We start from the raw sequence: 26,403 nt of genomic DNA on the forward strand, positions 1-26,403 counted from the left end.
ACCATACCAATACCAAATCAATGCTCAACCACTCAACCAAATCATGTTTCATGTTGCCTAATATAATTCAATGCTTATATCATTCTGCAGTCATGATCAACATATATTTAAAATAATAACAATTAAATAACACACGATTGACATACATAGGATTTGAACCCAAGTCCTTTTACATAATCAAGTACTCTCAACCACTTGAGCTAGTACTTTTTCACGTCACATCAATCAACATTTAATGTCATAAAGGCTCTCACTACCCGCATTTATTAATTAATTATTTATTTAATTAATTAAATTTTGCAGGTCTTACACATCTAGCAAAGCCTTGAAGCAGACCCTTTCTTCACCTAATGGGCTTCATATTTGCACATGGAATGGCCCAAAAAGGGAGCTGAGCTAAGGTTGGCCATCATTGCCACATTATGATATGGATTGTGAGTTTTATTTTAGTTTGCTATTTAATTGTTATTTTGATTTTAAGACTATGTAAGTTGAAACCTATGATGAATGTTATTGCCAATTTAATCTGTTGTGAGAGTTTATGTCTTCATTGAATGTTTCCAGCTTGCAATTTACACTTAACTTCTGATTTTATATTTTCATTTTGTCCTGCACTTCATTTGTTGTTGTCCATTGAGCATCCATCTTGGTTGAATCTATCCTAGTTCAAAGTTACTTTGCATCTTTATTAGGTTTAATTTACAGTTACTGTTTAAGCTTTCCATGATATACAATGCAGTTCTGTTTTTGGCTCCATATGGCTTGGGTCAGTCACTGTTTTATTGGTTTCATACTCTTGTGTTATGCTAAATCAAGTTCTAAATTAAAAGGGCACTAGCTAGTGGAGTACATAGACATCATTTTAGTTTTGTTTTCCTTTTTCTTAGTGATCACTTTGTTATTGAGTTTTAGACACTTGCTAGGCCAATTTTGTTATCTATTTCAAATGTTATCATTCTTTTTCCTTATTTATCCTTGCATTGGTCAATTTCATAGCTACGTACATTCTCATTTATTCTTCTTTTAAGTGTCTAGCATATTTCTTATAAGTTAGTTTCATTAATTCATCACTTTACAATTGCCTTCATTTTAATTTCATTGTCTATCTTTTAAGCTTTAAAAAAAAGAAGAAAAAAATCCCCCAAAAACATGTATTTTGCATTCAATCCACTCATTGCATTGGCCTCATCCTTGGACTGACCTGAGTTGATCCTTATACTACATTAGTAAAGGGTGATTAATTCAGTTTGTTTGGGACAGTGTACGCGACAAAAGCTGTCTACCATGCACATATTGTAATAACAAAATCAAATGTTTGAAAAATGAAAAGACTTGAAAAGACAAGTTATTATTACAATAACAAAAGCAAACGTCAAGTTGAAAAATGAAAAGACAAGTTATCATTACAATAACTAAAGAAAATGTCAAGTTGAAAAATGAAAAGACAAGTTATCATTACAATAACAAACCCGATTCATCCTTTTAATTATGTCAGTGACCTTTATTTCCTTAGACGAAAAAAGCAACCCGATTTCCTCGCACAAGTCACTATAAAAAACAACATCATTGCCTGCTGCACTTAACCCCAAACATATACTCACATCTGAACAACTTAACTTAACCAACTACTGCCTAACTTGGATGAATTCCCCATTGGGAACCCATCGACTCAAGACCTCTCTTAGCAACGACCAATTGATGTTGAGCTCCTTCTTTAGTCATAGGCAAGAAGAAAAAGGTGTTAATTCAAGTTTTGCACGGGTAGTACTACTCAATAGTGCATTTGCTTGGACAATGTATTTCGTTTGGCAACAGTGCTCAATGCGAACCTAAAAAAAAACCAAACAATTCAACTTACAATAACCACAAATGTCAACAATATCACAAATATACCAAATTTAATGTATAAATTCATTCATTATTTAACTTACCTCTTTCTTATCAGAAGCTTTGGCATCACTCACATATGCTTTCTTTCTGCTCTCAGCTGCCTTCCTTTATTCACATCCTTCTTCAATTTTTCTTGTGAAGAATTTCTTTTTTGTTTCCCAACCATTTCGCTTTCATGAAAAACCAAATCAGTAGCATATACCTTCTACCCAAAACCAAAATGCAGTCACCAAGCAAACAACAACCACAACAAGTAACCTCATTTCTTTCTTTTGAACAAAACAAAATACTGCAATATGGAATTAAAATCAACCCTAAACAAAAAAAAACATTTCCTTTCATTGACCAAAATCTAAGTAAAAAACAACCCATGAAGACAACCAAAGATACAACTTTCGAATGTTTTACTTACCTCCCAACAACTTCTTGAATACCCAAACAAAATGCAGCTCCTGAAATATCCACACCACTAACTACAGTAGTGGAAAAAGGCCTCTTTTCGACCAAGATTCAGAAGAAGAACTACCCACGAAGAACTTCCACCACTCCGTAAACCCACACCTTCTCCACCAACTACAACATGGGCAAAAAACACACCAAACGGGGAATGAAAGAAGATAATGGGCTTTCAGCTCAGGTGAAATGAATGATCTTGAGGGGAAGATGAACAACTTCAGTGGAAGCGAAAGACGAAGCAATGATAACTGCTTTTCCACTTGATTAGTTCTACAATACACACTAACTACTCTTCACTCTTCACACGAGCAATGAAAACCTCCTTTTCTCTCGCGCTTCTTTCAAAAGCATGACCAATGTAAAAATTGTGCAAAAAAAATTAAAATTAAAAAAATTTTGTCACCTCGTATAATAAGAGAAGTTGTCAAATTTTGGTTTTTACTATATATTTTCCTTTTTCTTTTGAAAATAAGGGAGAGAACTAAAAAAATAATAACCAGAGGAGTTAATTGCTTCGGACTATCTCTCCTTGTCTTACCATGAATAGTTTTAAATTTACACATAATCATTTTTCTAGTTTTAAGAAAATTGCAGAAGTTAATTCTTACAAATATAATTATTCTTTTACTTTAAAAATCTACAGAAATACGAAGAATCTATGTTGATCCCTTTCCAGCCATTCCCATATATTGTTGTTTCCTTGGGACGGTTTTTATGTTTTCTTTTCTGATATTTTAAGGAATGAGAAATAACTTACACTCTGCACACTACTCAGTTAGGAATAGCAAAATCAACATTTTGACGATGCTCCGCACTTTCTTGTAGCCCCAGAGTAAACTCCAGCATCCGAGCCACATCCTCCATGGCCGGCCTCATGGACCCATTTTCCGACAAACAACTCATCCCAATCTCACAAAACTTCTTCAAGCATTCTGCTGCTATCTCCTCCTTCAACGTGGGCTCAACAATCTCTGATATGGTTCCACTTTGATAACAATGTCTCACCCAATTAGAAAGGGAAACCTGTTCCCTCTCCGCACTGTGAATCAAAGGGGGACGACCACATAGTATCTCAAAAAGCACAACTCCGAAAGAATACACGTCAGACTTCTCCGTTAAACGGTATCTTTTATAATACTCAGGATCCAAATATCCGAAGCTACCCCTCACATCGGTGCTGACGTGGGTCTTCGAAGTTCCAATGGGCCCGAGCCTTGAAAGTCCGAAGTCCGAAACCTTGGCCACCCACTTATCATCCAACAGGATGTTCGTGGTTTTCACGTCCCGGTGGATGATCGTGTGCTTCGCTCCTGTGTGGAGATAATGCAGTCCATGCGCCACGCCGATGCATATCTGCAACCGCTGCTTCCACGAGATAGTGGGATTGTCCGTGTTGTACAGATGGTCGCGGAGGTTGCCACGTGTCATGAAATCGTAAACCAAGATCATTTCCTTATTATCATTGCAGTAGCCGATGAGGGACACGACGTTGAGGTGGCGTAGTTGCGAAAGCATTTTGATTTCGTTCAGGAACTCGCGAGACCCCTGCTGTGAATCCGGTTTAAGGCGCTTGATGGCGATGGGAACGGAGCCCTCGTCGATATAGCCCTTGTATACCTGGCCGAATCCTCCGGTGCCGATGATGAAGACCTCGTCGAAGTTTTGGGTGGCCGCTCTCATCTCGTCGAGAGAGAAGCGGCGGCAGAGATCTGTCGGGAGGGAGGAATTCCACGTGGTCGTTGACTTGGATTCGTAATCCTTACTCTTAGTATATGTGGTTCTCTTGTGTCGTAAAAATGCGACGAAGAAAACGACAAGAGAAATCAGAACGACGCCGGATAGCAGCACCACTTCGACGCCAATTATCACCCTTCCACTTCCCCAGCTGATCTTTCCGTTTTGGCCATGAATGCTGTTGTGTGGAGTCTGAGACGGGTCAGGGTTAGGTCCCGCCAGATTGTTTGACCCGGCCTCACTGATTTTGAAAATCTCAACACCGTTCAGAAAGGCGTCGCTGTATCTCGAATCCACATGGTATTCGTAAGGATGCATTTGGAGCAAGAGATTAAACTTCTTTTGAGTACCATTATTGGGAATTAAAACGGCGTAGTTTCTGTGAACAGCTAGTCCTTTCTTTTTCTGAGTCCATTTCATTACATCTGCACGTGCTTCAGCCAACTGGCTTGCTATGTAAATGAAGAATTGCCTGTCCCCGATGTCATTAATTTTGGGATCAAGCTCGCAAAAGTGAAGCCTGAGAACGTAAGTGAAGCCATAATCAACGGGGAACTCCCAAGTGAGGTTTCTCATATTGTTAAAAGTGGCGTTTGTGCCCATGCTACGCGCTGTTCTGAACAGTTCCTTTGGTGCCACGTAATCAGGATTCACGGTTATCCTCTTATAAGTGTAGTCAGTTGGTACATCATTCAACTGTGAATTTTGTTCAATAAAATAATCTTTTTCGTTAACCCAATTCCTGAACAAACCACTGTCGTTTTGTGGTGGGATTTCTACTTGCCATCCAGTTTTGATCCTATGCTCAGTCTGAAGCGCAAAGCTAGTCCCAATGCTGTACAGCGTGCTACTTCCGAGGAACGTGAAGCCTGTCTCATTTGCTGGTGTGTAATATAAATCCGTTGGCATGGAAAGTACCTCGATTCCATTGATGAAAGCGTATGAATTTGGATGAGAGGGAGTGAAGGTGAGGATAAGCCTCTTACCGTGGTTGACGTTGACCACGTATTCTTTGAAAATAGTGTCGGTGGCTTGAGCGTCGGCGTTAAGAGAGGCGTTGAAATCGTTGAGGAGAGTAAATTGGTTGGATTGAACGGTGAAGGATGCTTGGTTGCGGGGAAAGGAAGGGTAGTCGGCAGGGTAGAAGAAGAGGCGAACGAATTTGGTGCCTGAGGAGACTCGGAAGGAGTAATTGAATTGGGAACGGGACAAGCGTGAAGTGGAGAAGGGGATTTGATCGGCGGAAATAGACTGTGTTGTTGCCTTGTATGAAATAGTGGCTTCTTGGGGAGATAAATACTTTGTGTCTGCGTCGCCGGTCCACGTTCTCTGACCGTCGGAGGACTCCCCAGTTGTGCCGCAATTGATGGTAAAAATTTCATCTGGGGTGTACGCTTGGAGGTGTGCCGAGAAGTGTAGAAGGAAGAAGAAGAGTGTTAAGGAGGTGGTGATAGCCATGGTTTGTGGTGAGAGGAGGATAATAGAAGTGAGTTAATTTGCGATTCTTATCAACAATGTTAGGTTGGTATTGAAGGGAAGCCGGGAGAAACGAACATGCAGTGTGTTTGTTAGCGAAATGTCACTTACGTGACGCTTTCTTCTTCCAGTATAGACCAAAAACGAAAAAGAAAAATAAATAAAATAAAACCTAACTTTTTGATAGGTTATATTATATTTCATATAGGTTATGGTCATGGTCATTGTTATGATTATGGTCATTGAGAGATTGTGGTTCTATATGGTTATATGACATTAGTCTTACATATATAAGACCTTAGACACCACTTTAACCCCAAAACCTTAAGGCAATGTTGTTATGGGTCTTTATTCTTATATAGTGTTTAACTTTGTCTTTTCTATCCAATGTGGGACTTTTTGACTCACACTTGGACTATTCCCAACACTTTTCTCTACAATTCAAATTACAACTTTATAAAATTATTATTTTATTATAACATTCTATTTATATATTTTTTATTACATTTTATTATGAAAATCATTTTGTCAAATGAATGTAAATAAAAGAAGTGGTAAATTTTACCACCCTTATGTATAAAATTAAAATTTGGATTACCAGTAATATGAATGATATAAGTTGTAATAAGATGGTAAATTTAAAACATTCTCATTCGAATTTAGGCTATGTATTAGGGATGGCAAAGGGGCGGGGCAGGTACGGGTTTCGCTATCCCATACTCATCTCTGTAAAAAAATTCATCCGCATCCCCGTACCCAAACCCAACGGGTATTAAACTTTTGACTCATCCCCATTCCGATCGGGTAATGGGTATAATCTCGTACCCATATCCATACCCATTTTCTTACTACTTCAATATTAATTTTAATTAATTTTTATAAAATAATAAAATTTTTATGATAAAGGAAACATAATATTATCAAATATTCAATATTAGAATGATGATTATTTCTTCCATATCAAATACTTTAAAATAAATTATAATTGTTTACATTTTATATAATAATACCAAATAAAATTTCATGAGAACTAAAATAATTATTAAATTTGCAAATATTAATGAAACATAATTGATGAAATTTAAAAATATTTTTTAAAAAATATGAAAGAAAAAAAAATATTCAAATTAAAATATATTTTAAATGTTTGTTTACTTCAATCTTTTAAAATCTTTTTTTTATACACTAATAAAAGTTATAATACATCATTTGATCAAAATGATACAAAGAACATAATTGATATTTTAAATGTTTGTTTACTTCAATCTTTTAAATTCTAATAAATATCTTTTTTATACACTAATAAAAGTTATAATACATCATTTGATCAAAATGATACAAAGAACAAATAATAATCATAATAAAAGTTTAAAATAAATTATAATTGTTTACATTTTAGATTATAATACCAAATAAAGTTTCATGAGAACCAACACATTTATTAAATTTACAAACATTAATGAAACCTAGTTGATAATATTTAAAAATATTTTTTAAAAAGTATAAGCGAAAAACAAATATTCAAATTAAAATATATTTTAAATGTTTGTTTACTTCAATCTTTTAAATTCTAATGAATATCTTTTTTATATACTAATAAAAGTTATAATACATCATTTGATCAAAATGATACAAAGAACAAATAATAATCATAATAAAAGTTTAAAATAAATTATAATTATTTACATTTTAGATTATAATACCAAATAAAATTTCATGAGAACCAACACATTTATTAAATTTGCAAACATTAATGAAACCTAGTTGATGAAATTTAAAAATACTTTTAAAAAAATATAAAAGGAAACAAATATTCAAATTAAAATATATTTTAAATGTTTGTTTACTTCAATATTTTAAATTCTAATGAATCTCTTTTTTATACACTAATAAAAGTTATAATACATTACTTAATCAAAATGATACAAAGAACAAATAATAATCATAATAATAAAATTTTAACATAGATCTTGTATCTTTTGAACTTCAATTATGTTGGATGGTGATAAAAAATATTAATGACAATTACATTAAATTTTTATATTGTAGTAAATAAAAGTTATTTATATAATTATAGTGAAAAAATTACAGTATGATTGATAATGAGTTAAAAAATAAAAAATAATTAAATAAAATATATTGAAATAGTATTATACATAATGAAAATAAACAAGAAATAAAAATATTAAAAAATTAACAAATGTTTACAAACAATTTGAGAGACTATTGAAAGAAATCGTACAAAAGAAAACAAATGTATAATTAAGGGTATGATAAGTTGAAAAATATCTTAGAGATCTAAGAAAACTTTTCAAATATCAACATATATACTCAGTAGTTGAAAAATAACAAAAAATGTTTTAGTGAAATAAAAAAGTTATTCAAATGAATAACAAAAACTAATAATAAGAATAATAAGTAAATGATTTTTTTTATATTACCTAGTAAACGAAATGTTTGTGCTATTAAATACTTAAATTGAGAGTATTAAACATTTTCATGTGAAAGAAAAATATACATTAAATAAAAATATTAAAAAATAATAGAAATATTCAAATGTGAGACATAAATTTTTTTAATTAACATACATATTTTGAACATAATTACATAAAAATTATGATAAGATGAAAAATATAATTGAAATGCAAATGAGTTTCATGACAAACCAAATAATTAGAATAAATAAAAAATAATATATATATATATATATATATGTGGTTATTTAATTAATTAGGAATATTTTAATAATTTAAACGGGGACGGGTAATATGGTGGGGATATGTACATCCTCATACCCAATTGAAAAAGTCGGGGATTCCCCATACCCATACCCATACCCATACCCATACCGAGTCAATGCGGGGATTCCCCGTCAAAACGAGGACGGGTTCGGGCAATACCCACGGGGACGGGTTTATTTGCCATCTCTACTATGTATACTTCATACATGCCTTTTGATTTATATGCGGATGTGAATTTAAAACATTGTCACCGTGGAAGCAAACGTGAATCCAAATGAGGATGTTGACGTCTAGAGATGGAGTGGAACAGAATATGCGGGATTACTTTATATTTTATTTCCAAACATTTTGTAATAAGTTTTTATGATGTTTTTCTTTATTTTGGATTTGTAATAAGGATGATTCAATGTATTGAAACTTCATCGATATAAATTTTAAATTTTTCCATGCTTGGAAACTTTATATATTATTTTAGTTCCAAAGAAATTTATGATATTTGATTTATCTAGTAATATCCACCTAGGTTGTTACATGGTTAGTTTTCTATCATTTTCCTTATATTAAGTTTGAATTGAAATAAGTGGAGGACAATGCTTGAGAAAATTTCATATTGTATGGATAATTTTGAATGTGTTTAAGAGTTGTATTTGTAAATTGGTTTTGTATAAAACTTTGAATGTAGTTTTATTCTACTGCACGAGATTGTTTTTCTAATATTTTTCTCAAGTGAAAAGTTTTTTCTCAAGTAAAAGTAGAATATAGATATAAACCTAACTTCAAGTTGTATTTTTGCTCAAGAAAAAATAGCATTGCAACTTAATTGTTGAATCTTATAGATATTTGCTCAAAAGACACAATTTCCACTCAAGCTAGAATTATTTTTTCCTTTCTTTGTTTCCTTCTTTCTCTTCTGTTCTAGTCCCTTTAATGAATTATATTTTAGTGTTCATTATAAATGTAAAATGAATATTAGTTTGTATGTTTAATTGATTTGTAATTTTGTTTAAATGAATTATATTGTATGGAGATTACTATTGCGAATGATTAGACTTATATGAATAGGTCATCACATATTTGAGATGATATTTGAATTATTGTATAATTTATATATTAAGTATTAATACATATGTTGCAGTAGAGATTCCCTTGTTTCACTGATGATCTAAGTCACATATGTTAAGATATAAGGTGGTAAGAATTTGATGAAGGAGTTCTTACGCATTGTGACATATGTAGATGTGTGTGATTGTGGTTGTAATGAAGTTACCCTAATCTATTTTCTTGGCTTCACATCTAAGTCTTGTTTAATTGATTAAAAACTAGTCTCTTTACATTCATATATGTGTGTGTGTGTGTGTGTGTGTGTTTTATGAATTTATTATAGTGGTATTTTGATAGAATTAAACATTTTTTCATTTGCTAATCATAACATTTTTGTTTTATATATATCATTTTCTGAAGTTAAAAATTTATTTCAATTCCCTTGCATGTTGTATTATTCATACATGGTCCTACTTCACCAAGGCCATCTACTGTTCGTACTCGGCCCTACCTTACTAAGGCCATGTACTGTTTGTACTCGACCCTACCTCACCAAGGCCATGTATTGTTCGTACCTAGCCATACCCCCACCAAGACCATGTACTATTCGTACTCAGCCATACCTCACCAAGGCCATGTACTATTCATACTCGACCATAACCTTCCATACTTGGCCTCGGCTTATCAGCCTCAATATCTCGACCTAAGCTTCTGAGCCTCAAAATTTTTTAGCCTTACCTTGTCAGCCACGGCATCTGGTTTTCAACTTCTTGGCCTCAACATATCGCCCTCAACCTTTCAGCCTCGACATCTCAACCTCAGTTTTTCAGCCTTCACATTTTGGCCTCGAGATCTCGACCACAACATCTTGAGCTCAACATCTCGGCATCAACTTCTTGGGATCAACATCTTGACCTCAACATCTCGGCCTCAACTTCTCTTTCTCGACATCTCACCTCAACTTCTTTGCCTCAATCCCTAGGCCTCGACAACTCGGCCCCAACTTCTTGGCCTCAACAATTGTTATAGTAATTTAAACTCTCTCTTTGAGCTTTAATTGAGCATGTTTTTTTATTGAGCTTTAAGTGAGCATTTTTTTTTACACTTTTTGAGTTATTGCTCACTTAACAAACTTCAAAATACTTTAAAATATCATGCTCATAGCTAAAGAATTGCCAAATCAGTTAAATTCAAAGGTCTCACATAGGAGTTTCTAACAAAAGGAAAACCAAAATTCTACAAGCACAACATTCACTCTCTGATACCAATTGAATCAAATTCATTATTTGTTATAGGAAACATATTATTGTAAGAGATCACACATTTATCACTATCAGTCCAATATCAAACCATTTCACCACAACGAATCAGTTCATAATTCACTTCGATAAATCAAATTCGCAATAAACACAATTCCACACCAAAACACATTACATTTATTGAAAAACTATCTTCCCTTACTTGCTAAAGAGCACACTGCCAATGTCCTTTGACATTAATCGCCTCTAATAACTGAGATAAGCAAATGCACAAAGGAGATGTAGATCAATGATCCAATCATACCCTAATATCCTAATTGAACATAAATTCATTAATGATCCCCAAACCACACATGCAACCTAATTTCCCCTACATGCATACAAAAACTCAAATGACTCTAAAAGGATCGATAGAAGAACTTACTGCTATGTCTCTACCGACAAAGGTTGGGGGACTAGTGTACTGCACCTAGGTGGCCTAACACAACTATATGATAGAAACCGCCTACATAAAGCCTCGCAAACATGCAAGTAGTTATCAAATAAACCAAGTGGACAACAGTAAACGACCTAAGCCGCCTACTTCAGAAGACGAAACGAGAACCTGACGACCCTTACAGACTTAAAGCATTACTAGCAAAGCCCCTAAGGCCAACGACGATCGAGCTAAGGGGCCTGGGCCAGGCCCAGGCCCACTTGTGGCCCAAACAAGGGTCCAACCCATGACGTGACCAGACATAATTAATAAACTATAAATACGCGTGGACCCCAACAATTAAAGGATACCATTCATTAATCCCTTAATCACAAGATTTGACTTTCTGAGAATCTTTTGGCTGATTTGATTGTCGGAGTCTTCTTCGCATGTAACCCCTATGGGTCCAAGCCGTGATACTAGCATATGGCGTGCACGAGCCGGGGAGAAACCAACTAAAGAGATAGCGGATTGAGGTAAAGTGATATTTATGTCTAACATATCTTATTTGTTCTCCGCAGGAACACATACAAAAACTCAAATGACTCTAAAAGGATCGATAGACGAACTTACTTTGTTCAACAATTCGATCAGATAGAAAGGTAGACCTCAATGTCAGGAGTCCTACTCTTCATTCTTCAAACATATGAATAAGAGGTTAGATATCTTTGAGAGAAAGTAGAGGTGAGGACTTGAGGAAAATTCTTTCTTTCTTTATAAAAATAGTCATGTGCATCTTATAAAAATTGTATCTCATTTAAAAAATAATAATTAGGGTCTTACAATGTATAATTCATATACTTCCTTTTTTAAGCTTAGATATACTACAATTCATTAATTGTCGTATAATATTAAAAATAATTGTAATCATATCCATTGCACTAATGAATTTATCCATCATGTGTCAATATGAGACTCAAAGTTCTCCACATAAACTCAGCGAAAACAACATTCAAACTTTTTTACTTTTATCTCTCTTAACTTTCTACCTTTATGATACATCATCAATATCATTTAAAAGATTAAAAGTGATATATTTTGAAATTAGGAAAACTAAAAACTAAAATAATAATAATAATAATCATTGTGAGATAATTTTTTTTTAAAATAGACTAAATCTAAATTTTGAATATTTAGAAAAATAAACACATATTTTAATACTTCTAATTGATAATTTTTTTAAATATTTACATAATTTTTTTTGTAAGTTTAGAGAGGGTGATAAAATTTAATTCTATAAAAGATAATTATCTTTTTAATTTCAAAAAGAAGATTTCGAAAGATAAAGAAACTACATTGATCCCTTTCCGGCCATTTCCATTGGATTGTTTTCATGTGACGGTTGTCTTCCACAAACACAGATTCCTTATTCTACTAGCGATTACACATCACAGTCTGTATCACAAGTCAATACAATAAATTTAATTTTTATTTCACTTGTAATACATTACGATCTGATATAAGAAATCAACATAATAAATTTAACTTTTTTTTATTATAAAAACTAAAATAAATAAAAATCAAGTTATAAAATAAACGTCATTGTCTATATAAGGGGTGTACCTGGAAGAAGACAACTTACCAATACTTGAAGTTGGAAGAATGAAGACAAAAGACAAGATGTGCAACTTAGAAAAAATTAGGTCAGAATCAGTGGTGGATAAGCGTCAGAGGGGCTAAAATAATCTAATTTTGAGATCATTAGATTCAATCATTAGTATAATGTTTCAAAAAATGACTTCTTTTAACTGAACATTTTTTATCATTAGTATAATGCTTCAAAATATGTGAAGAGGTAGAATCTATCTTGTTTTAGTCAATAATTTCATTTTCATTCCTCTTAAACGATTAATTTATTCTTTCATTATTTATCAATATACCTTTTTTTGTAAATAATACTAAAAAATAATTGATCATAATCTAATAAAAAATTGAGACATGTAATTATTAAAAGAAAAATATATTCATTTTATTAATACATAATACACTATTTTTTTCTATATTCGTAAAAAAAATATACAAAAAGCTCATCAAATAAAAAATATAATGAGTTTATGTCTAACCTTTTTTCTTTAAAAATAAAAAGAAGACATATGAGAGTGAGAGATTATTACAATCTGTGAAAAAACTAAAAAGACAATGAAAAGGAAAATAAAAATTATGTTAAAAAATATTTGGTTTAATTACTCTTTTGATTCATGTTTTGGTTTAAAAATGTTAAGTTGGTCCTCCAATTTTTTTAGTCTCAATTTCATCCTGATTTTTGAAAAAAAAATTGATATAATTCGATCTTTTACAATAAATTTCGTTAAATTCCTCGAAACAGATCAATGATATTTTCATTAAAATTGAGACTCTTAATATGTTAATTTGCTTTGTTGATGTAATTAACCTAATCTTAGTGTCAATTTTTAAATAAAAACAGGGACAAAAAAATTAAAACTAAATATTTTTATCTTTTATTATATTTTATTTTGTATTTACATTAAATGTTAAGTTTAAATAAAAGAAATAAAAGAAATAAAAAATAAAAAATTTAATTTTTATTAATTTCTAATATATATTACCTACAATTTAAAAAATTTAATAAATTTTAAATATATTTTTATATTATATTATATATATATATATATATATATATATATAAATAAATAAATAATTCAAAATTTTGTGGGGCCAGAGCCCCTCCCTGCCCCCAAAAAGCTCCGCCCCTTGGTCAGAATGTTTTTTACTAATATATATATATATATATATATATATATATATATATATATATATATATATATATATATATATATATATATATATATTAGTAAAAAACATTCTGACCAAGGGGCGGAGCTTTTTGGGGGCAGGGAGGGGCTCTGGCCCCACAAAATTTTGAATTATTTATTTATTTATATATATATATATATATATATATATATATATATATATATATATATATGTATGTATGAGGGTATTTTTGTGAATTAAAGTTTCATGGGTACGAGTATCTACGGGTACGGATACTATGATATCCGTACCCGCCTCGTTAACATGAGAGTATCCAAAATACTCGTACCCGCAGGTAGCGTGTAACACCCCAGGTGGATATTACTAGATAAAACTCATTTTCAAAAAAATTACTTTAAGACATTCAGACATTATAATAAGTTCCCAAGCACAGGAAATTTAAAACATATATCGCTATAATCCATTCACACTGCCTCATCTTTATTACATATTCATAATGGATAAAACATCATAAAGTCTATTACAAAATGTAGGAAAGCATAGTATCATGAAAATCCCTCATCGGTAGCCCCGCTCTGTCGCTAAGCATCAGCATGATCACCTGAATTCACATCTGCTCCCACGTGACAAGTCACGTGATCATCGCCAAACACAAACACACAAACAAGAAAGGGTGAGCTGATAAAGAAAACAATATAATCATAAGATAATAAGAATTGTCCCTCTCCCAATCTAACTTAGTTAATTTTAGTTTAGTAATCTTGTTATCACAATATACTTCCAATCTCATAACCTATATGAGAAAGATTCAACTACAACCTTGGTCCTTAGGGATTATCATGCTCCCAGGAACCTACTCGCTCGTGGTCCAACTCTACGGACCTCCCCGCCCGTAGTCCAACTCTACGAACCTGCCCGCTCGTAGTCCAACATGCGTGAACACCTACTATGAACCTCCCCGCCCATAGTAGCCTCAGGTGTGAGCTCGGAATATACGAACCTACCCGTTCGTATCCCCATACAAGAGTACAACCGATACGGACCTCCCCGCCCGCATCAATCATGTATCTCACAACTTTGTTACGAACCTCCCCGCTCGTAACCAATCCAGCATATCCCTGACCAAGCTACCAAGAAAAAGGAAAGAAAACGTCCATGCAAATCCATCTGCAAAGGACCCCTGCCACTGCACTCCCGCCTGGCGCCTCTCCATGAACCGCTAGGCGAACACGCTCCAGGCCGCCTGGCGGTGTCTTTCTACCGCCGGGCGCCTGTCCTCACAATCCTCTCTGTTGCGTGGCTTACCGCCTGGCGGGGCTTCTCCCACCAGCAGGCACCACACTAGTAAAGACACTCCCCTACTGGTTTATACACTTGCACAGATTTTCATGCACATTCAACCATTAAATCTCACATCCAGATCACTACCTACAAATATTTACAGTACTACAATCATCAACTCATCCAATTCAGAAGCATTCGACCAAGTAAGCACTCATTCATGATCATTGGAAGTTAAACATACACAACTGAGCCCCCAACTTGCACATGTGGTACTATGACCAGAATACCATTATCAGCATTACCTCATTTCTTTACAAGGACACTACTTGCATATCATACATTCCCAACAGATAGTTTATAACGATACTCACCACCCAAATCATTCACATACTCTATATCAACTTAATGTGACACTTTAACCATTATCAATATATCATACATTTCATAATAGCACAACTTCATACTAGCATTCTGAACACGCATACAATGGTACCAAAACAGTTCTGCTAGAATACTCATTAAATTATCTCAAATCCACATAATATAGTTCATGCATCAATCCATCCCTCTAGATAACTCTTACATCGCACAAGTACCCCCATTTTTATATTCAAAATCATTTCCCAACACCCATACTTAAATCTGTGATTTTCCACTGCACACCCCAACCCACTGAGCACGCCAATCACCACTGGCCACTCAATACTGTCACGAAATGGGCTCTCTGTTTTCGATGCCCTTTACTCCTCTATTCACCTCATTAAATAATACATAACATATCACCCTATTAATGATAATTGATTCTAATTCCTTATTTTTTCAACCTAAATTAGGAATCCTAAATATATGCAATTATTACAAATATGCCATATTATATAACAGCAGATAATTGTCTAGCAGATTTATTGCCTAACATCCCCCCGCAAATTGATGTGGGTGGTCAAGGAGCATCAATTTGTTAATAAGAAACTGGTGTCGAGGACGAGGAACAGCCTTGGTAAATATATCGGCAAGCTGAAGTTGCGAGGAAATGTGGGGAAGAGAGACAATACGAGTATCAAAAGCCTCACGAATGGAATGACAATCCACTTCAATATGTTTAGTGCGTTCATGGAAGACGGGATTGGCTGCAATTTGAATGGCACTAGTATTATCAGCATAGAGAGGTGTAGCTGAGTTTTGAGGGAAGCCAAGCTCGGTTAAAAGACCACGAAGCCAAATAATTTCAGAGCAGGCTAGAGACATAGCACGATATTCAGACTCAGTGGACGACTTGGAGACTCGGGCTTGCTTTTTGCTCTTCCAAGAAACAAGTGCAGAACCAAGAAACATGCACCAACCCGTGACAGATTTGCGAGTATCTGGACAACCTGCCCAATCAGCATCACTATAACCCACCAAAGTAAGAGACGTCCCAGTAGGGAAGAACAATCCCCGATGAGAAGTACCTTTCAAGTAACGAATGATACGGCGAACAGCAGCGAGGTGAAGATGGCGAGGACTGTGCATAAATTGGCTAACCTGCTGAACTGCAAAGGAGATGTCAGGACGTGTAATAGTCAAATAATTAAGACTTCCCACTAACTGACGATACAACAATGGATTAGGTAGAATGTCACCCTCGTCACGTAGATATTTGACATTAACTTCAAGAGGAGTATCCACAGGAACAGCAGTTTGGAGACCAGCCAAAGAGATCAAATCATCAGTATACTTTTGTTGATGAAGAAATAGACCTGTTGGACCAGAATGAACCTCAAGACCCAAAAAATAGTGAAGATGTCCAAGATCTTTCATATGAAAAGAAGCTTGAAGTTGTTGTTTAAGGCGTTGTATTGACTCATGATCGGAACCAGTAATGACCATATCATCCACATAAATAAGGAGAAGAACAATACCAGTTGCAGTGGTTTGAATAAATAAAGAAGAATCATATTGACTTTGAGTAAAAGAAAAACCAAGGAGAGTAGTCCGAAATTTTTCAAACCATGCCCGCGGTGCTTGTCTCAAACCATATAAAGATCGTTTGAGCTTGCATACACCGGTAGAAGAAGAAAACAGACCTTGGGGAGGGGTCATATAAATATCTTCAGTTAGGTCACCATGAAGAAAAGCATTTTTCACATCCATTTGATGGAGAGACCAGCCTTTGGAGGCAACAATGGAGAGCACCGTGCGGATAGTAGTCATTTTAGCCACAGGTGCAAATGTCTCATCGTAATCCACGCCATATTCTTGTTTGTTACCCAAAGCAACCAAACGAGCCTTGTAACGATTAAGAGAACCGTCAGAATTAAGTTTCACAGAGTATACCCATTTACAACCAATGGGTTTGACACTAGGGGGACACGGAACAAGATCCCAAGTGTAATTCTCCTGAAGGGCCTGCAACTCCTCTTGCATAGCTTTGACCCAACACACATCCGTTACAGCCTGTGAATAGCAGGTAGGAATAGGAATGCTAGATAAAGTGGCAGTAAGAGAAGTAGGAGAGTGACCATACCTATTTGGTGGACGAGGAATACGACTTGATCGACGAGGTGCTATTGGCGTATGATCAGGTGACGGGTCAGAGTCAGGAAGGGGCGGGGCAGGCTTGCGTCTAGTATAAACATAACCTGGTTTAAACCGTTCTGGAGCATGAGAAACCGCAGGAAAGGTCGGGAGAATAGCAAAACCAGGAGCATCGGGAGAAACAAATGGAAAAAAATCTTGATGATCAAAGAAAACCACATTCCGAGAGATACGTAAACGCCGGGCAGCAACATCATAACACACGAAACCCTTCTGAGTCGTACCATAACCCATAAATGCGCATTTGACAGATTGGGCCCCAAGTTTGTGCCGTTCCGAAGGTGGAAGGTGAACAAAGCATACACAACCAAAAGGGTGAAGACCATCATAACTTGGCTGTGTGGAATAAAGACGAAAGAAAGGAGAATCAAGGCCAAGAACTTGGGAGGGAAGGCGATTGATCAAGTAGACAGCAGTGGTCAAGGCCTCAACCCAAAAATGAGAAGGAACCGACGCCTGAAGAAGTAATGCTCGTGTGACATCAAGCAAGTGCCTATTCTTTCGCTCCACGACGCCATTTTGTTGTGGTGTATATGGACAAGAACGTTGCAAAATAATGCCTTTTTGTTGTAAGTACTCTTGAAACGCAGCAGAAATATATTCCCCACCAGAATCAGTGCGCAAAATCTTAATGCAAGTGTGAAATTGATTCTCAATGTAGGCCAAGAATGTCTTGAACATGGAGAAAACTTCATTTTTAGAACGGAGAAAATATATCCAAGTAAAGCGGCTATAATCGTCAATAAATGTCACAAAATACTTATACTTGGCATGTGATAAGATAGGCGATATTCCCCAAACATCACTGTGAATAATGTTGAAACATTTGTCAGCATGATGAGCATTAGACCGAAACGGGAGGGTTTTGCTTTTAGCCAGTTTGCATACAGAACAGTGAAAAGATGAATCAGGAATGATACTTTTATTGCTCAAGAAACCATTTTTTAGTAGATGAGACAAAACAACTGGATTTGGGTGACCTAACTTTTTGTGCCACTCGGCATACTTATTTGAGACTCCAATACAATGAAAAGACAAAAGGCTAGGTAAAGTAAATTGGAGTGGAAATAATCTGCCCACTTTAGGCCCCTTCGCGATCACCTTCCCCGACACCTGATCCTGCACAACACAACCAGCCCGAGAGAAATTAATAGTGCAATTGTCATCCACCAATTGTCCAACCGAAATTAAATTAGAAACAAGTCCAGGAGACACAAATACATTTCGAAAGGAAGGTGTAATATCACCAATAGCAGTGATGGAAAGAGTATTACCATCGGCAATCTGGATATTTTGAGTACCATTATAAGTACAAACATTGGTTAAATGTTCAGAGGTACCAGCCATATGATTGGAGGCGCCAGAATCAACAAACCATGGTGAAGATATATTGTGAGACTTACCCTGGATGCCTAATGCAGATAATGCTGAAAGCACCATTTGTTGAACCTTCTTTGGCGTTAAAGCCTCAGGGACTGGGACAGAAGGTGTCTCAGTCATGGAACTAGCTGCATGAAAAGCTTGCACCTGGCGCCGGGGTGGGCGAGTGGGACAGTCTGTGATGATATGACCACGTTGCTTACAATAGTTGCAAAACTTTTGAGTGCAATGGCGAGCAATATGACCAAATTGTTTGCACGAATAACATTTAACTTGTCGTGTATCACGACCTTTGCTTTTATCTTGGGCAGTATAGGCAACAGTAATAGCTTCCGAAACAACAGAATCACGGGACAAAGCTGCCTGAGTAAGAAGACGTTGTTCTTCGCGAAGAAGTTCACCAACACATACCTCCAAAGAAGGGAGGGGGTTCCGATTTAAGAGAGCAGCACGGACAACTTCAAATTCTGGGCGAAGCTTCATGAGAAATTGGTCCCGTTTAGTGACCTCGTAAACTTCTTGAACCGCTGCCAAAGAAGTTTCCGGAACAGCAGCATGTAGTATAGCAGAGTGTTCAACCCATAAGTTGAGGAAACCAGAATAATATTCCTGAATAGAGGAATTAGCCTGACTATAATTGGCTATGTCCAATTCCAACTGAAACCGTTTGGCAGAATGATCTTGATTAAAAATGCGTTTGAGATAATTCCACATGTCTGCGGCAGTTGAAAATGAACGTAGGTTATTAACCATTAGAGGTTCGATTGACCCCAAAAGCCAAGAAATAACCTGGGCATCCTTTGTCTCCCAAGGAGCCAACTCAGCCGTGGTCGTGGGTTTAGGGGAGGACCCATCGACATGACCCCACATGCCTTTCCCTCGCACGAACATTCGGAATTGAAACTCCCAAGCAGCATAGTTTTTGCCGTTAAAGCGAACACAAAGATTCTCCGTAGCCATGAAAACAGAGAAAAAGAAAAGAGTTGCGTGCCGAGAAAACAATGGAGCAAGAACGTGATCGAAAATACCCACGAACCAAGAAGCAAGCGCAGGAACAGGAACAAGATCAAAGCTCACGAACGTGATCGAAAATACCCAGGAACCGATTAGCAAGTCACAAACGGGATCGATAGCAAGATGGGAACACTCACGGTTCTGTCAAGAGACTCGTGATTAGCAAGTCACGAACGGGATCGATAGCAAGATGGGAACACTCACGGTTCTGTCAAGAGACTCGTGATACCATGTCACGAAATGGGCTCTCTGTTTTCGATGCCCTTTACTCCTCTATTCACCTCATTAAATAATACATAACATATCACCCTATTAATGATAATTGATTCTAATTCCTTATTTTTTCAACCTAAATTAGGAATCCTAAATATATGCAATTATTACAAATATGCCATATTATATAACAGCAGATAATTGTCTAGCAGATTTATTGCCTAACAAATACCGCCTGGCGGCACATTGGTTACCGTCGGGCGGCATATCAGAAATCTGAAAATTCCAGATTTCCCGCATCAGCAGAAAATCCTATTATCCCTAAATTTCCAATTTAATTTCTCATCGCAGATTTAACCACATGCATTAGTTTAAGTAGCACACACATATCATTTTATGCACTCTAATTGAGACTTTTGATAACACATTGCTACTTCCTCTACATTCCAATTAGCAATCAAACATACACCATAGTATTCATACATCCAATACACACTGATCAGATTTCCACACATCCATTAAGTCAACATTAAATCACGTCAATGAAAGCATCATCAGTATTATATAAATACAGCAGTTCAACCATATCACAGAAACATCAAAAACAGGTCAAAATATGCGGTTCCAGTGCGCGCCGCCTGGCAGGTCCACCATGGCCGCCAGGTGGTTCTTCACAGAACCTAGAAAACCACTGCGACAGTTGTGTCGCCTAGCGGAGCACCCTTAGCCGCCAGGCGGTTCTGGTAAATTTTGCCCAGAACTTATGAGTTTGAACGCGAAAATAGTAAACACATTATCAGGCCACATAATCATACCAGAACAGGGGAAAAAATACGAATAGCACATATGAACAGCTCCCCTTACCTCTGATCCTCGCTCCAATTGAAATTTAATGATTGGTGCTTGTTGTCCAAGGCCCCCCTCTAAAGGTATTTTCTTCAATTCCCAAGCCTCACTCTCTTCCTCTAGACCACGAAATTCCCAGCCTCCTCTCTATTTTCCTTCGCTATCACTCACTCTAACTCTTTGCTTTCTCACACACTCCTTTCCCTCTCCCCAATTCAGCCCAAATTAATAAAATAAAAAAAAAACGAAATTGCATTTAAATTTTTAAGTTTTATAACCATTACTCTTGTTTAGTGCACCTAACTGACACCTCTCTGCTTTCTTTGGGAATTCCTATAGTTTTTCAGATTTCCCTCACTTGGCAAAAACAAAAATATAGATAGAGTCCATTTCCCTTAACCCAAGGTTCGAACCCATGACCATGCCAATGCCAACTCAATACACAACCATTTAACCAATTCATGTTTCGTGTCAATTTACCCATTCGTATGAACTTAAATCATGCTTTCATATTCACCATATAGTAGCAACATAAAGCAAAATTAAATACTTCTACTAATGAGATGCTAGGGACTTGAACCCAAGTCCCCTCAACATAACTAAGTGCTCTAAACTACTTAGGTTCACATTGTTTCTTGTCTAGGATTTATCAAAGAACCCTCCTAAGATAGTCTCAACCCTTCATCTCTTATATTCTTTTAATTATTAATTTTTATGAATTTCTTGGATCTCACATTACTCCCAACTCAAAAGAATTTTCATCCTCGAAAATTTTACTTACCAGGAAATAAGTATGGATATGATTCCTTCATGAGTTCCTCCATTTCCCATGTTGCTTCTTGTGTTGCCTCATCCCAAAGGACCTTTAACGTTTGGATCTCCTTCCCTTTCAGTTTCTTGACTTGAGAGTCCATTATCCTCACCGGCCTCACGTCCAATGTCAGATCATCCCTGAATTGGACATCATCAGTCTCTGACACATGGCTAGGATCCGCAATGTATTTACGTAACTGAGACACGTGAAATACATTGTGCAGGTTGGCTAGATGTGGTGGCAACGCGATTTCATAGGCTACCGGCCTGATTCTCCTATTGATCTGATATGGTCCTATGAACTTCGACGTTAATTTCCTGGATTTGATTGCTCTCCCAATGCCTGTAGTCGGGGTGACCCATAGGAACACGTGATCCCCCCCGCCTGAAATTCTAGCAGCCTCTTCCTTTTATTTGCATACGACTTCTGTCTACTCTGAGTCGCACGCATCCTATCCTGAATCAGTTTGACTTTTTCCGTCGTCTATTGCAACAACTCCGACCCAATAGTCACTGACTCTCCATCCTTATACCAACATAGTGAGATTCTGCATCTTCTTCCATATAATGCCTCGTAAGGCGCCATTCCAATGCTTGAGTGGTAACTGTTATTGTAAGTGAATTCCGCTAAGGGAAGTACTTCACTCCAACCACCCAAATGGTCCAATACACACTCCCGAAGCAGATCTTCTAGTGACTGAATTGTTCTTTCTGATTGACCATCCGTTTGAGGATGATATGCAGAACTCATTCTCAGTTGAGTTCCTAGCGCTGCTTGTAGGCATTGTCAGAACCGTGAGGTGAATCTCGGGTCACGATCTGACACTATACTTGCTGGAACCCCATGTAATCTCACGATCTGACGAATGTATAACTCTGTGAGTTTATCCATTGACATCCTCAGATTGATTGGTAAGAAATGCGCACACTTGGTGAGTTTGTCAACTATTATCCAAATGGCATCATGTCCTTTTACAAATCGAGATAGGTGAGTCACAAAATCCATAGAGATACCATCCCACTTCTACTGGGGTATCTCCAGCGGTTCTAGGGTACCTCCTGGCCTTTGGTGCTTAATTTTAGCCTTCTGACACATTAGACAGGCTGCCACAAAATCCGCCACATCTGTTTTCATTCCAGGCCACCAGAATGACTCCTTGAGATCCTTGTACATTTTTGTCATACCCGGATGGATACTGAGGCGGCTCTTATGTCCCTCATCCAGAACCCTCCTTCTCATTCTCCAATTTCCAGGCACACAAACCCAATCACGGAATCATAAGATACCATCAGCCCCCATCTTGAATTCCTTTCCTTTCTCTGTACCCAGCCATCCAATGATCTATAGTAACTCAGCATCATGCACCTGCCCTTCTCGGATCTCTTCTAGGAAGGTGTTTGTAACCGCCGTGGTCAGTCTCTTCTTCATCTCTTCAAAGCATGCCTCACACTGTTCCGTCCATGAGAAAGGTTTGTCCTTTCGCGTGAGGTGTGTTAAAGGACTTACCATTTTGAAGAACCCTTCTATAAATCGCCGGTAGTACCCGGCCAATCCCAGAAAACATCTCACCTCTGTCACCGTCTACGGCCGTTCTCATTTCAACACGACTTCTATCTTTGCAGGGTCGACCGTGATACCATGAGCCGAGATTACATGCCCAAGAAATTGGACCTCGCTCAGCCAGAACTCACATATTGATAATTTCTCATAGAATTGATGTGCCCTGAGTATTTCCAACACCACCCTCAGATGCTCAGTGTGTTCATCCCGATCTTTGGAGTAAATGAGGATGTCATCGATAAACACAACAACAAACTTATCCAGACACTGTCGAAATATGCGATTCATATAATCCATGAATACGCTGGAGCATTTGTCACCCCAAACGGCATCACGACATATTCATAATGTCCATAACGAGACCGAAATGCCATTTTTTGTACGTCCTCAAGCTTGACCAAAATCTGATGATACCCAGATCTCAAGTCAATCTTTGAGAACACCCCTGCCCCTCGCAGCTGATCTAATAGATCATCTATCCGCGGTAACGAGTACTTGTTCTTAATTGTGAGTTTGTTTAACTGACGATAGTCGACGCATAGTCTGGAACTTCCATCCTTCTTCTTAACCAGTAATACTAGGGCTTCCCATGGAGATGCACTGGGCCTGATGAATTTCTTCCCTAACAGATCTTCTATTTGCTTTTTGAGTCCAGTTAATTCAGCTGGTGCCATTCTGTAAGGGGCGACAGACACCGGACCTGCCCCAGGGATGAGGTCGATAGTGAAATCCACATCCCTGCTTGGGGGTAATCCAGGAACTTCGTCAGGAAACGTCCGCAAAATCAGCCACCACTCATATGTCACGGATCTGCTCTTCACTACTCTTTTTCTCTAACTGAGCTATCATCATGTAACAGGTAGCTCCCTCTCTCAGTTCTTTCATAGCTTCTTGAGATGAGATCAATTTTACCCCTTCAGTTTCTGGGAATATCAATCTGCGCCGTCCACAATCCATTACCACATGGTGATTGGACAGCTAGTCCATTCCCAATATCACATCCAAGTCCTCCAACGGCAAGCAGATGAGGTTCACCTTGAACCTACGGCCCGCCACTTCAATCGAGCATCCATCACAACTAGTACTGGTTGTAACTTGCCCAGACGTCGGTGTCGAGACTACTAGCTCGCACCCCAAGTCATGAACCTCTAATCCCAACCTCCCCACACATGTATTGGAAATAAAAGAATGCGAAGCTCCCAAATCAAAAAGTACCCATACATTATGACCCATCATTACACACGTATCTTGTATAAGATTACCTGCTCGGTTTGTCTCGGCGCTAATTAGCGCAAACACTCTCCCTGCTGCTCTTGGCCTCTTTGTAGAAGGCAACTGTGGTCGTGGCTCTGCGACCGTCTTCTTATTAGGGCACCTATATGCAAAGTGGCCGGGTTGATCACACACAAAACACTTCCGCCCCCCTCTACTACTCCCTGCGTTACGAGCAAGTTTGGGGCAGTCTCTTTTTAAATGTGCTCCCCCACACTGGAAACACTTCAACCTTGATGACGACGTCTGAGGTCGATTATAAGGCTTCTTCTGGTGTCTAGCCTCCACAACATTCCTCTGCGGTCTGGCTACGCGACTAGGCCCCATCTCTAATTGTTCCATAGTTTTTGCTTGTTCCACCAAAAGGGGATATTCTCTAATCCTGAGTGGCACCAGAACCCTGAGCAATTCATGTCGTAGGCCTCTCTCAAATTTCCCACAACACCATTCCTCGGTGATATTCTGTGTGTAAAACCTCGCCAGGTACTCAAATCTGTTAACGTAACCCTGCACAGTCATATTGCCCTGTTGCAAGGTCAAAAACTCAGCCTCCCTCTCATGCTTAGCACTATCTGGAAAATAATTTTTCAGAAATCTCTTTTTGAAATTCTCCCAGCTCACTTCCTCCTCCCTAGTCCCCATCTGTTGCTGCATACCAACCCACCAATATTCTGCATCACTCACCAAGAGAAAGGTGGCATAGGCCAGTTTTTGTTCATCTGAGCATCCTAGTACATGGAATATCTTTTCGCACTCCCTGATCCACGCATCTGAATCGTCAGGAGTGGCCTTGCCATTGAACTTGGCTGGTTTGTGCCTAATGAAATCATCCATGCTGACAGGTCGTGGTGCAGGCTGTGGTAGCACCACCTGTTGTGGCTGCATGGCGTCAACCAATCGGTGAATAGCATGGGCAATCTCATCAGCTAAGTTATTGGCACCAATTCTTCTACCTCTTCCGCCAGCCATTTCCTAGTTTCTGGAACATAGGGTATCATACACCATTATAATTTATCTCAGAAAAATGCATTAGCAATACACACCATGCAATAACACATATCTTAACAACTCTACAATTCAATCAATTTATACTAATCTCACAATCGCGATAACCTCACTTCCCAAGGCCCAAAAATCATTTCGAAATCATATGCTCTAACACCAAATGAAACACCCCAGGTGGATATTACTAGATAAAACTCATTTTCAAAAAAATTACTTTAAGATATTCAGACATTATAATAAGTTCCCAAGCGCGAGAAATTTAAAACTTATCTCGCTATAATCCATTCATATTGCCTCATCTTTATTACATATTCATAATGGATAAAACATCATAAAGTCTATTACAAAATGTAGGAAAGCATAGTATCATGAAAATCCCTCATCGGTAGCCTCGCTCTGTCGCTAAGCATCAGCATGATCACCTGAATTCACATCTGCTCCCACGTGACAAGTCATGTGATCATCGCCAAACACAAACACACAAACAAGAAAGGGTGAGCTGATAAAGAAAACAATATAATCATAAGATAATAAGAATTGTCCCTCTCCCAATCTAACTTAGTTAATTTTAGTTTGGTAATCTTGTTATCACAATATACTTCCAATCTCATAACCTATATGAGAAAGATTCAA

At 37.0% G+C, this 26,403-nt stretch overlaps 2 protein-coding genes and 1 pseudogene across 5 annotated transcripts; all 3 read right to left on the bottom strand.

Moving 5' to 3' along the window:
- Positions 1–1,377: 1,377 nt before the first annotated feature.
- On the bottom strand, positions 1,378–5,614 carry LOC114182766 (receptor-like protein kinase FERONIA pseudogene; annotated as a pseudogene). 3 transcript variants are annotated; one of them, XR_014994601.1, is made up of 3 exons: positions 3,104–5,614; positions 1,932–2,463; positions 1,378–1,829 (listed from the first exon to the last, which is right to left on the bottom strand). The product of XR_014994601.1 is annotated as a receptor-like protein kinase FERONIA pseudogene, transcript variant X2 (transcript). The 3 variants fall into 3 exon arrangements; XR_014994602.1 differs by having other exon boundaries at positions 1,932–2,060; positions 2,303–5,614; XR_014994600.1 differs by having other exon boundaries at positions 1,932–5,614.
- Positions 5,615–21,892: 16,278 nt separating this feature from the next.
- On the bottom strand, positions 21,893–22,683 carry LOC114180431 (uncharacterized). The gene is made up of 2 exons (XM_028066750.2): positions 22,470–22,683; positions 21,893–22,275 (listed from the first exon to the last, which is right to left on the bottom strand). Exons 1-2 carry the CDS (start codon positions 22,681–22,683, stop codon positions 21,893–21,895), a joined length of 597 nt encoding a protein of 198 aa, XP_027922551.2.
- Positions 22,684–24,471: 1,788 nt separating this feature from the next.
- LOC114180433 (uncharacterized) lies at positions 24,472–25,734 on the bottom strand. The gene has a single exon (XM_028066751.2). It carries the CDS (start codon positions 25,732–25,734, stop codon positions 24,472–24,474), a length of 1,263 nt encoding a protein of 420 aa, XP_027922552.2.
- Between the last annotated feature and the right edge of the window lie 669 nt (positions 25,735–26,403).

This window comes from Vigna unguiculata, chromosome 4, assembly GCF_037176805.1.
Source record: "Vigna unguiculata cultivar grain cowpea cultivar isolate G323 ecotype 2 chromosome 4, ASM3717680v1, whole genome shotgun sequence".
NCBI classification, from domain to species: Eukaryota; Viridiplantae; Streptophyta; class Magnoliopsida; order Fabales; family Fabaceae; genus Vigna; species Vigna unguiculata.

What these genes read in the sequence shown, in the direction of transcription:
- LOC114180431 (XM_028066750.2), bottom strand. Translation starts at nt 22,683, where the DNA reads ATGAGTTCTGCATATCATCCTCAAACGGATGGTCAATCAGAAAGAACA. An exon ending in AAGATGCAGAATCTCACTAT is followed by an intron (nt 22,276 to 22,469) that starts GTTGGTATAAGG and finishes CCCCGACTACAG; the next exon opens with GCATTGGGAGAGCAATCAAA.
- LOC114180433 (XM_028066751.2), bottom strand. Translation starts at nt 25,734, where the DNA reads ATGGCTGGCGGAAGAGGTAGAAGAATTGGTGCCAATAACTTAGCTGAT.